At 38.5% G+C, this 13,140-nt stretch overlaps 1 protein-coding gene across 1 annotated transcript in view; it reads left to right on the top strand.

Annotated features, from left to right (window-relative positions):
- The window catches only part of ANXA2 (annexin A2), a 56,011-nt gene extending 54,137 nt beyond the window's left edge, over positions 1-1,874 (top strand). Inside the window, exon 13 of the mRNA XM_027851433.1 lies at positions 1,492-1,874. Coding sequence (XP_027707234.1) covers positions 1,492-1,551 — 60 coding nt within the window. The 3' untranslated portion in view covers positions 1,552-1,874. The remainder of the gene's footprint in view (positions 1-1,491) is intronic.
- The last annotated feature ends 11,266 nt before the right edge of the window (positions 1,875-13,140 follow it).

The raw sequence follows: 13,140 nt of genomic DNA, 5'->3' as shown, positions 1-13,140 counted from the left end.
TGAACAATTTTCTTTGTAGGCCTCAAAGTTCTTCTCTGACAAGATTCTTGTAGAAAATACAATAAACTTTGTTTTATTGAAAGTACAAATAACTTAAAAGTAGACAATTTTTTTTAGTCCACATTCTAGTTCTTTGAGAACCAGACAGATGACAATTAATTTTCTATTGTGGACTTATGTAACAACAACAACAACAATAATGACAAAAGAACCAAACTACCTTGAAGGCTGTGCTATTAGGCTAGCATAAATTTGGCTCTATCTGTAGTCCTTTACAATGATACTTGATTTTGATAGTGATGGACCTGGAGGCATTTCAAACTCCTCAGGTGCCTTCTGCATCATCAAACACAGATTCATTACATTTTGTTTTAAGTATATTTTATTATTTCCCAGTGATTTGGAAATTTGTAATACTGTATGACATTATGACAATTCTCATTTAACCAGAATATTCAGTCAGTCAACTACAGTATCCTATTCCCAAGGCAAATCAAAACATACTTCATTATTCTGAATGAATGGGAAGTTAATATATAAATGAATGATATCCCTGTGCCATTGTGATACTGAGATCAACTTTTTAAGTGCTTTTCCTGGAAGATTCAGTAATTTTTTAGTAAGATAGGGGTTGACACAGGAATTTGGAGATGAATAGTATACCTAGGTCTTCTATGAGAGGTTCTGTAAAAATTTTCACCTGAAATTAGGAAGAGATTAGAGAGCTACTGACTGTCAGTTTATCCCAGAAATGATTCTGAGAATCCACCATCAGGCACAATTGAGAGAGAGAGTCTGAGTTCAGACAAGTTCATCATTAGCTGGCTTGGCTGCTCTAGAAACAAGGCATTTTTTCCCTGCTGCATTAGATCATTTAACCACATTTGTTCTCAGTCTGGAGCATTCACTTTTAACACTATGTCATGGAATGGATTGCAAGGCCAAAGGAGCATGGTGTATTGACCTTCACAGAGCACAGTTATGATAAGACACCAGGACCTAACTCACAGTCATGGTGCCCATGTCAGCTACCCTAGCAGTGTTCAAGACACAAAATTCCATAGTTCTGTTTCATCCCCTGCCAGCTGGTGATTCATCTATCTCGGGCATAATCTCTGTGACCTAGTTAAATGCTGCTAGATTGTGAAACACAAATTTTAAAAAGTTCCTCTGGCCTTAGATTATATTTATTCTCCATTCTTTATTCCTTAAGGTTTTTAAATACTTAATTGTCTCTTTCAATCACTTTGTTTTATCAGCAAGGACTGGAATTGAATAATACTGTAGAATAGGGTTGGGCTTATGTCTACTTCCCTGAATCTAAATTCCTTATTTGAGATGCTCTTATTTGTGTGAAATACTCTCTGATTCCTGGGCTTGCTTTAGCTGTGTGGTGGGGAAGGCCTATACCCAGGGCATTTTTTATGGCATTTCATGGGCCCTTTCTTGTGTCCTAACATCTCCTTTTCCTTCTCTTTCATGACATTGTAGCAAGACACAAAAGGAGACTACCAGAAGGCACTCCTGTATCTGTGTGGAGGAGATGACTAAAAGTCATGTGGAAAGAAATGACCAAAGTAGTTGTAATAGCCAGAAACAATGCTTTGTGCTCTTGCCCCTTGTAATTTTAGAAAATCAACTTGTGGTAACTTGCAACTAACAGTAACTCGTATTAGTCCTTATTAGGGTGATGTTATTTGCTTTCTTGTACTTTTTTAAGTCATGTATGCATTGCTTGTCTTTCCTCAAGTTTTCTCCTTAGCCAAAGGAATGAACATTCCAAGGGAATAGAAGTGAAATCTATGATGTGAAACGCTTGGCTTCTTGTGTCCTGTGTCATCAAAAGACAAATAAACTGAATTTTTACTTTAAAACTAGTCTTGTTGCCTTTGCTTTCAAATACAAAATTAAAAACTAATAGATCACCCTTTGAAAGGGATTATGTAACATTGTTGCTTTCTCTATTCAGTATTCCTGTGGGCAGATGCTTAGCAGGAAGAACGGCCTTCCCATGAAGGTTGATAACCAAGGAAGGCCAAATCATTGTCAGCCACAACACCCCTGCCCCTGCAAAATTTTTACATAAGGTAAAATCTGGTATAAATGAACATCAAGGACAGTCTTGAAAGAGCAAAGATGTCACAAAACTTGGATATGTGCCTGGGAACTGGATGTGAAATTGGGAAGGGGCCAAGTTACCTTCTTACTTTGGTTGGGATGTAGTACTTATGGGCCATTGTATGTATAGGAATCTTGGGTATTTCCTTGTCGTGTTCTATCTGCCTGCCTGTCTGTCTCATACTCTTTCTCCTCCTTTGTAATCTCTGTCACTCTTTTCCTTCCTTTTCTTTCCTCTCCCTCCTTCCTTCCTCCCTGGCTTCCTTCCTCCCTTCCTTCCTTCTTCCCTTCCTCCCTTCCTTCCTTCTTTCCTTCTTCCCTTCCTTCCTTCCTTCTTCCCTTCCTTCCTTCTATCCTTCCTTCCATCCTTCCTTCCTTCTTCCCTTCCTCCTTTCCTTCCTCCCTTCCTTCCCTTCCTTCCTTCCCTCCTTCCTCCTTCCTTCCTTCCTTTCTTCCTTCCTTCCTTCCTTTCTCCCTTTTCTCCCCTTCCTTTCTCCTCCCTTTTTTCTTTCTTCTCTTTTTGCTCTCCTCTACCTTCCCCTACCAGAAATAGCCCCAAACAAAAATTTAAAGACTATTGATTAAAGTGTAAAATACTATTTGGGGGCGGGGAAAGGGTTGGCCAAAGATTTCTTTAGACTCTTCTTGCTGCAGTGAAATGAATATGGGCACATACTTGGACCATCATCATAATAGCTTACATTTTCTATAGCTCCTTATGTTTCATATAACAACAATAATATAAACTTATATTTTAATGTCAGCTGACTGAACTGGCTTCAAACGTGTGGATGGCCAGAGCCAAACAAAGCAGGCTAGATGCAGAAGAGTCAGGAATCAAACAGAAGTTTAATTTCAAAGGGTGGGAAACAGCTTATAAGCAAGGAGGGAAATTAGACATTGTGTCTGGGGCCTACCCCTGGGTGGGGGAACCCAAGGTAGTGTGGGGAGATCTCAATATTTATACCAGTGGCTACTCAGTGAGCTATAGTGCTGGCAATGAGGGATAAGAGCAACAATAAGACAAGTCTGATTCATAGCACAGCTTCATGACCACTACATGGGTACTGGTCAGAGCTTGTCTCGTGTTTGAGTTCAGAAAATACCTGGTGCTGGTCAAAGCAATACAATAATTATATGATTTTGCCAGGGGGTGAGATCAACCAGAGGGCGAGCTCAAAGGATTGTTGTTATGCCAAGCTCAGGGCACAACCTGATTGCTGGGCCTTAGCTCTGGAAAACAGGGTGTCTCCTAATACACTGACATATATTAAGGTTTGTAATTCCCCCTTTTCTGCCAATACCCATGCAGACGTTTTTGCCTTTTGATGGAATTGTGATCCCATCATATTGGATGCTTTCCCTAGTGATGCAGACCACAATCCATTTTGGCATTTTCATCTTTTATGACATGTCCATGTTCTCCAGGAAATCCTTCCCTCCCAATGCAGTTGGGAGTTCCATCCAACTTCCTGGAGGATTTTGCCTAGATCTCTATCATCTAATTAGAAGGTTATGCATATTGTTGCTGGAGTTGTGAACCGATCCAACCATTCTGGAGAGCACTTTGGGACTATGCCCAAAGGGCTATAAAACTGTATACCCTTTAACCTGGTAATATCACTTCTAGGTCTGTTTCCCAAAGAGATCATATAAATGGGGAAAAGATCCATATGTACAAAGATATTTATAGCAGCTCTTTTTGTGGTGGCCAAGAATTGGAAATTGAGGGGATGCCCATAAGTTGGGGAATGTCTAGACAAGTTGTGGTCTGTGAATGTAATGGAATACTATTGTTCCATAAGAAATGATGAGCAGGTAGACTTCAGAAAAAACTGGAAAGACTTACATGAACTGATGCTGAGTGAAGTGAGCAGAACCAGAAGGACATTGTACACAGTAACAACAACATTATGCAATAGCCAACTTTGATAGACTTAACTCTTCTCAACCATATGAGGACCTAAGACAATTCCAAAAGACTCATAATGGAAAAGGCTATCCACATCCTGAGAAAGAAATATGGAGTCCGAATGCAGATCAGAGCATATATTTTCTCTTTGTTTTTTTTTCTTCTCGTGGTTTTTTTTCCCTTTGGTTCTAATTCTTCTTTACAGCATGACTAATGTGGAAATATGTTTAATATGATTGTACATGTATAGGCTTTATCAGACTGCATGCTGTCTTGGGGAGGGGATATTGAAAGAAGGGGAGAAAATTTAGAACTCAGAATCTTATAGAAGTGAATATTGAAAACCAAAAGCAAATAAAATTATAAAAAATAATTTACAAGATAAAAAAAAAGAAGGATGTGCATATGAATCGAATTTGTGGTCAATCTTTGAAAAAACATCTCTTTGAAAAAACATCTCTTCCCGCTCCTTGCCCTTGCCAACACTGGTGAGGCCAGGCTCATTAGGAAGAAAAATGATCTGGGGGCAGAAGGCTTTTAAGCCCATTTTTGGTCTTTAAATGACTCTGGCTCTGTTTTGACAAAGTGCTTTGGCTTTTTATTCACATCAGTTTATTTGATTTTTTTCCCATCAACCACCAAAAGGAAAGCCCTACTGAGAGAGTGCAGTTTCCAATGTCTCCTAGCAATGAGGCAGAACATGCCATAGCCATTGAGTTCTTGTTGTTCATTCTATTTATTGAAAAAAGCCTGTAGCCTGATTTCTTCTATGTGACTACATTTGAGCAAGCAAAGTTTATAGAGATGACTTATCTCATTACATTAGAAGAGTGATTTGCTATCTCAGCATCTGTAAGCAATTTCACCAGACGTTTCTGGATGAAGAAAAGCTTTTGTAAATACATACCAATGACACGATTTCATCAAGCATTAAATTGGAGGTGCCCCAGAAAAATATTACATTTGTGCATTCAATTAGCTTGATTGTGACTGAATTTTGTCTACCGAAGACAGCATTTCTGTAGGAAAACAGAAGCATTCTCTATGTCAGCAGGTTTCCTTGAACAGAAAGACACACTAATTTTATTTTTTTCTTCTCAGGTCCTGACTCTTTTTTATTTGTTCTGGTCCTCAGCTTTGGAGTTCTAATCATTCCTCTAAGATTGGGTCTCCACACTAGGGTGAGGGTAAGGTAGAGAATCGGCTGTTAGCCATTTTGTTTAGTGGTAGTTGACAATTAGACTAGATAACTTGGAATGCAAATTGCTTGTCTTTAATTCGAGTGTATAAAGGGTAGATCTGGTAGCAACATTTTGTTTTGGGGATTCATAACTCTCCTTTTCTCTTGCCACCTATTGTGTGTGTGTGTGTGTGTGTGTGTGTGTGTGTGTGCGCGCGCGCGCTATTCGCTCTCTCCCATCCCATCTCCTTTTAGGCACATTGCTTTATGCTGCAACCTTCACAAGATCTAGTGATGGGGTATAGGCCCAAGCCAAGACCTTTGCCCCTCACTCCAAAAAGAATTTGGGTCCCATTTGTCTATGGGCCCCAAAAACCCCTTAAACTTTATTTGAATTATCAAAGAAGTCACAAGTAGTTGCCTGAGGCTATTATCTACTCAACTGGCCTTTCCTTATCTCTTCTTCTTATTCTGATGGACCAACTCTGCCTTTTCTTAGGCCCAATCTCCCTTTGATATCCTAATGAATCCTCCTCTTATCCAGATTCCATTCAACCTCTCCCAATTCTTTGTTACCCTAATAAAGCCTAGCCCTCCATTGTCTGTTCCCAGATGACCCCATTCAATCTCCCAGACACTCCCATGGGGTTCTCCCTAAACTCCTCCCCCAATCACCCCAGCTTCAGGATCTTCCTCCCAGCCCCTCCTCCAGTTGCCCCAAATTACTTGGCTGTATGTAAGATCCAGCCTGGCCCCCATTTAAACACTGAGATTTCCTCATGCCCACTTGTCCTTAGGGGTGTCATTAATATTCGGATTCCTTAAGAGTCTGGCCATGTATATGGTTCATCTCTAATAAAACCTTGTCTTTGGCTAAAAGAAGACTTGGGTTGAATTCATTCAAGCAGGACCTACATGTTGTGATTTTGGGGTCCCAGAACTCCTAACATCTATACCTCAACACTAGGACCAGGTAAGATTTGTTATCAGTTGTTTATAACTTTGTGTGAGTATGTCATAGTGTTACCTCCTTCTGGGGCTTTTACTTTTTAGGGTAAGGTGGAGTAAATTAAAGGAAATTTAAATATTGGTGAGCATTTAGAAGATATTCCTGAATATGTAAGTCCTTGAAACCAGATCAGGAAGGTCACTAAGACAGCCTCATCTAAGTGATTGAGATAATGGATAGTCCTTCCATTAACTTGGTCTTGGTTGTATAGACCTGCTCTAAATTTAACTCCAATCAAGGCATGTCAGGTAAGACATTATCACCTGTTATTTTGAGGATGCATAAGGAAAACTTGGGAAACATCCTTGGTTATGATGGAGTCTGGGACATATTTTTTTCTTTTTAAAATTTTTATTTATTTATTTTTAATTTCCCCCCAAAATATGCTTATAAGGAGTCATTGAAATGAGGCAGCATTGATGAGGATGGGATCTGAACCCCTAAAAGGAAAAGCCTTGAACATTCCCACATGGCCAAATCTCTGGCCTGAGGCTATATTCCTATCAACTGACCTTTCCTTATTTTCCAAGCCCAATCTCTCAATTCTTTGTTACCCTTAATTGAACCTAGCCCTCTATTGTCTGTTACCTTCCAAGGCCCCCAGCCACTTCCCACCCTTGATCCTATCTAGACTCCATTCTACCTCCCATCAAGATCCTCCATAGACTCCTCCTCCACTGACCCCAGCTTACTGGTCACCCCCATCAAGATCCTTCCTAGATCCCTCCCACAGTCTGTCCATCTTGTCTCCATTAAGGTGCTCAGATTTTTAAAATCTAGCCAATAACTCACAAATGTTCAGATTCCTTAAGAGTCTGGCCAGTATGGTGAATCTTTAATAAACCTTGTCTTTAACTGAAAGAAGGGTTGGGTTGAATTCATTTGGGCAGGACCCGTGTATTGTGATTTTGGGGTCCCAGAACCCCTAACCCTCTAAACTTCAGCATGATACCATGGGAAAACTACTCAACTTGCAATCAGAAGACCTAGCTTCAGATCCTGGCTCAGCATCTCACCACCTATTTGACTTAGGGCAAGAATTTTAGTATTTCTGAGCCTCAGTTTCCTCAGCTATAAAAAGAGCATTGGACTAGATAATTTCTAAGCTCTCTTTCAATTTCACGTCTGATCTTTCTGGTTCATGTTGTTAGGAAATCTTTTGGGAAACTTCAGAACATTTTAAAAACTCAATATTTTCTATACATTCCTGGAGGTTTGGACAAAAGTTCAGCTAGAACCATTCATAATCCCGGTTCCCATAAAATTAAGAGCTAGAATAATTAAACTCTGAAGGATTTCAAAGTTTAGAGTTTTCTACCTCTACCTGTTTTCTCCATTTGCCTTTTCTCATTATGAAACTCATTTCTGTAAAGGATCTTTAAAGAAGAAGATACTATAGATTTTTAAAGTACCTAGTATAAATGCATAAGTGAATTCTATATTTTTGGTACCTCAGTCTGAAATTAGGCTTATCAGGCTTCTGGGAAAATACAAATAAACAAATAAATGTATGCATACACACAGGCATATATGCATCTATACACACGTGCATATGTATATAGACGTGTGTATATGTACATTTATATACACACATATGTGTATATTCACACACATATATTTGCCATTCACTGATTTTTTTTCCACTCTTAGAAGTGATAGCTACCTATCTAGGTGCAATTTAACTCATCCAATAAACAGTTATTGAGAGCTTAAAATGTGTTAAGCAGTGCTCTAGGGAGCTAAAAGACATGGTCTGTGCCCTCAAGGAATTTAGGATTTAGTAGGAGAGATAAGGTAAGAGATTAAAATAATTACAGTGCAAGACAGCATGTAGTATCAGCCATACAAATGATTCAGAAGAAATGATGGAGGAGAATGATCACTTCCTTTCTCCTTTTGTACCTGAAATTCTCACTATTTGTATCACCTTTTTGGTTGAGGCAGAGGTTCTTAACTCTGTGTGTGCATGTGTTTGTGTGTGTTTATATGTGCTTGTATGTGTGCATGTGTGAGACAGAGACAGATTGAGAGAGAGAAAGAGAGAGAGAGAGAGATGGACCCCTTTGACAATCCAGGGAAGTTTATGGACCGATTCTCAGAAAAATGCTTTTAAATGTGTACAATAAAACATAAAGGATCAAAAGGAAACCAATTATATTGGTCTACAGTTATCAAAATTATAAAACAAATTCACAGGATGAATTACCTCCTAAGTGATCCCAGTTAAAATGCAAATATTATTTGTTAGGGAGGGGTAACTATTAACACCCATTATTATTTTAGGCTGAATTTCTTTACCAGTTCACAGAGAGTATGACCAGAAGGGAATGAAGCACAAGATAGGGAAGCTCTGAAAGGGGCAGGGGAGAGGAATCAGGCACTTTTGGGGTGGGCAGACCAAGATCATGGTGACAAGTGATTTGGCATGTGATCCAGCTATATCAAATGCAAAGTTCTTAGTTCTCGGTTCAATGGAGCTCTTTCTTGAAATGTAAACACTACATAACTCTGACATTGCAGAGGGGTACACAAAAGAAGTCATATCTCTAAAACGAAATATTAGAAAATTTGAAAAAGGTAAGGGTTGCCCATAAGAAACAGTTAGGATAGTGAAAAAAATCACTGGACTTGAAATCCATAGATCTGGGTTTGTGTTCAAGTTCTGCCAATTACTAGCCATGTGACTGTGGGCAAGTCATTGAGGCTCATTTTCCCTATCTATAAAATGCAGATAAAACCTTTGCATTCCTTATATACAGGGTTGTTGTGAAGAGAGGTATTGTCAATGATTAAATTCTCCATACCTAGGATTTCAGCTACTCAGAAATTTTGTTTGAGGTCTGGAGCATTTAAATATATTCCATTGACTCTAGTATGATCAGCCAGGGAAAGCAGATCAATGGAAAAATCAGTATCAGAATCTGAGAGTTGGAAGGTACCTCAACAGTCAACTAGTCCAGTTTATACTCGAAAGGAATACCCACTGTAAATTACCAGACAAGTGGTTGTATGGCCTCTGTTTGAAGACGTTGAAGGAGGGGAAACTTACTATTTTGAGACAGCCCATTCTTCTTTCGCATATCTCTAATAGGAAGTTTGCCTGACAGCAAGCCTGTTTATGCTAGAATGGGTTGTGGGACATGGGAGACACTGGCACAAGACCACCCCACATGGCATACTAAATCACAGAAGATGCTGTGCTCTATGAGCAAAGCAGAATTGCAGTAGCTGAAAAGAAGTGTGAGATGCACAAATTTAGAGACATCTCCAATCCAAATGTTCATATGAACCATTTGTACCCAACCTGTGGTAGAATCTTCTGAGCTCATATTGGTCTGATCAGACACAGTTGGACACACTCTACATTGATACCACATTGACATCAACATAGTGATGTCATTTTGGTTCTCATTGAGATGAAGTTTCAATAACCAACCATCCCACTTCAAACACCTACATTTTGGCCAATTGAACTATTCTTGCCTCTTTTGTTGCTCCTGGCTTTGCCCTCTGGGGTCAAACAAATTCAACTAAATTTGAAATGCCCACATCTGCCAGGTGTTGTTCTAGGTGCTGGGAATACAAAGGCAAAAGTGGAAATGGCTTGTGCCTTTGAAGAGTTTCCATTGTACTAGGGACAGGTTTAGAAATCAGTCTGCAGTCCCAAATCTGTAGCCATCAATTAATAGGACCTTGAGTAAATCACTTGTTGATCTCTTTGATCTCAATTTAGCAAACTATAAAATGCTGGGATTGACCCAGGTGATCTTTAAGATGCCTTCTAGCTCCCAAATGTTAACATAATTTTTAAGAACTATCTGTAATAGGAATTTAATCAGAGTGATAGCTTGTGGGTCTGGTTTCACAAGTTAGGAGGCCAAGCTATAATTTAAGGGAAAATCTTAAAAAAATGAAGTCAATCAAAGAACTCCTGACTTATAAGAATCAATGAATTTAAGAAATGGAAGGAATCTCAGAGCTTATTTGGTCCAATGCATACTTAACGCATAAGGCCCTCCTACAACACCCTCAGCAATTTGTCATCCAGTCTGCTTAAAGTGATAGGAAATTCACTAGTTTAGGATGAAACTCATTCCAGTGGTAGACAACCCATTATTAGAAAGAGAGGCAGCATGGTGTATTGGATAGATGACCAGATTTGGAGTCAGAGTCATGTCCTGCCTTGACAAGTACTTGTTATTTGACTCTGAATGAGTTACTTAACTTTTTAGTGTCCTAAGAAACTTTCTTAAGATTATAAAGATGACAAGTTGCTGATCTGTATTGATGAAGAAAGTTTCCTGACTGAAAATACCTTATACCAAGAAAATCACAGTTCTGTACCTTCTCTACTCCTAGCCCAAAAAAGCAGTAAGAGTTGCGTTTTTCAACATTTTATTTTTTTCAATTAATAAAAATATTTTTTCCCTCCTCATCTCTCCTGGGCCATCAAAAAAGAAAAAAAAAACATCATTATCAAGCTGAAATCTGTCCCCATAACATCCCATTGGCCCTAGTTCTGTCCTCTGGGACCATAAAACTTCAGTCCTGGCTTAGAGACACTATGTCAATTAAATGACGAGAAATAATGTTTCAGTTTTTTGATTACTGGATGAACTTAGTTCTTCAGAGTAGAAACCTAAATAGCTTCTCTAAGCAGATATTTCACCAAAAACTTTATTCCCCTCAAAAGAAAAGAAAATGAACCAATAGCCCGTTGTAGGTGATTTGGTTGTTAGAAGAACTTCCCAAACCTTTTGTGCTTCCTATCATAATGTGTGAGTGATCTTTTATTTGTTCATTTATTTATTCATTCATTCATTCACATATTTATCCATTCATTTATTCATTTATAGGAAATATGGCATACTTAAGTGTCCCATTGCTTTGGGGATTAAAAAAAAGACAAGCCAAGCTCTAACCTGAATTCTATGATGGAAGATAAAAGCAGAATTTTCTGACATCTTTTCAGCTTATGACTCCTGCTTATTCAATTCTTACCCATGTTTTTGTGTAGAGCATCTGGGGAGGAACTGTCCAATGTTCTGAATCTCCATCTTTTTCTACTTCATAGGTATTAGGCTGAACATCTATTATAACTTGAACTTGTTGCATGACTGGCTTACCTCACTTTACTAGCATATATTTCCTCAATGATTTATTTCTTATGTGACTTCTTGCTTTTGGGGGGTCATCAAAAACATTCTGTAGCACAGAACTATACCTAGCAACTTTGGGATCAAAAGCATGAGTCCTCAAATTATCTTTAAAGATAAATTCAGTTGAGAGAGTGGAGCTGGCTGGAGGGGAGGAGAGACTGTGGAACATTGCTGTATAAGCAGAGAGTCCAAGAACTAGGGAAGTCTATGATGTGGTGTATGTGTGTGTGTGTGTGTGTATAGGCAACATGGAGTTGTTGATTAAGCTGGCCTCAAAATTGAGAAGAGCTAGATTCAAGCACAAGCTGGCTGGGTGACCCTAGTGCTCTAGTTCAGGTAATTATCCAAGACTATAACCTGACCTGTGTTGGTAGGGAGAATTTCCTCACCTAGAATTTACCTATACCAAGGAAATCCCAGGTTCTGTCCACATCCCTATGTGAATATAGCATAAATCAGAGGTTCTGAATCTGGTCTATAGAGTGTGTATGTGTGTCCCTCTGTGTGTGCATGTATGCTTGTGTGTGTATATGTGTGCTTCAGAGTGATTGAAAAAGGAGTTTATGAATTCATAGGCATAGAAAACATCATCATTTTGATATTTATTTTATTCTAACAAAATATGCAGAAAGACTGCCTAATAAGAAAACATATCTCCAGTATACTGACTTATATCTCACAGATACATGTATTATTAACTTTTGAATGCATGTATGAGAGGCAGGTAGGTGATGCAGTAGATACAGCTCTGAGCCTGGATTTAGGAAGATCTGAGTTCAAATCTGGCCTCAGACACTTACTGTGTGACCCCGTACAAGTCAGTTAACTTCTGTTTGCCTCAATTTCCTTAATTGTAAAATGAGGATAATAATAGCACCTACCTCCCAGAGTTGTGGCAAAGATCTAATGAGATAATATTTGTAAAGCACTTAGCATGGTGCTTAGCACCTATTAGACACTATATAAATACTCATTCCCCACTATGTAGATGCTCATGTGTAAAACAAAGTACAAATTTATTTAGAAATGTCACAGAAGTTATAGGTGATTTTTGCCACTGAATATTTTTTCAATCAATACATAGTAGAAGTGTAATTCATTATATACAGATAGGATCAAATAAGATAATATTTATAAAGTGTTTCACAAACCTCAAAGTACTATATGGATAAACTATTATTATATCCACTTTGTAATTTTCATTGAGTCTAACATGCCCCCTTAAACATAAGAGATGTCCAAAAGATGCATATTGATTTATTTGTATATGTGGAATAATGCACCTGTGATATATAAAAGCTCTTCATTAGCAATTCTAGGAGTATAAGGATACTTGTCCTAGCAAGAAGCAAAATGGAGAAAAGGTAAATCTTTTGCCTCTAGTGGCAATTAATTACAAGACTTTGTGTTCTATTCTGCTTGGGCTTGTTGGAATACTCTAAAAGAGCTTTAAGGAGTGAGTGAGGTATGATGGAATGAGCTCCCTATGGATAATTAGAGGACCTGGGGTTGAATCCCAGCTCTTGCTACCTCTTTGACCATGAGTAAGTCACTTATGACCCCTCTGAACCCTTTTCTCCTTATCTGTAAAATGAACCAGGCAGAGGGGCTATACAGAGACAATCTCTGAATACCCCTTTAAATCTCAATCCTATTTATTCTTTCTAATTTCAAAGGAATGGTAGTAAATGAAACTCATTTTTTGGTCAGAAAATTCACTTTTTAGGACTAGGCTGTGTCTTACTGAGAATGATCATAGGAT

The sequence above is a fragment of the Vombatus ursinus genome, unplaced genomic scaffold, assembly GCF_900497805.2.
Source record: "Vombatus ursinus unplaced genomic scaffold, bare-nosed wombat genome assembly UNPS02009205.1, whole genome shotgun sequence".
Taxonomy (NCBI): domain Eukaryota; kingdom Metazoa; phylum Chordata; class Mammalia; order Diprotodontia; family Vombatidae; genus Vombatus; species Vombatus ursinus.
This window is presented reverse-complemented; position numbering and strand designations above follow the sequence as displayed.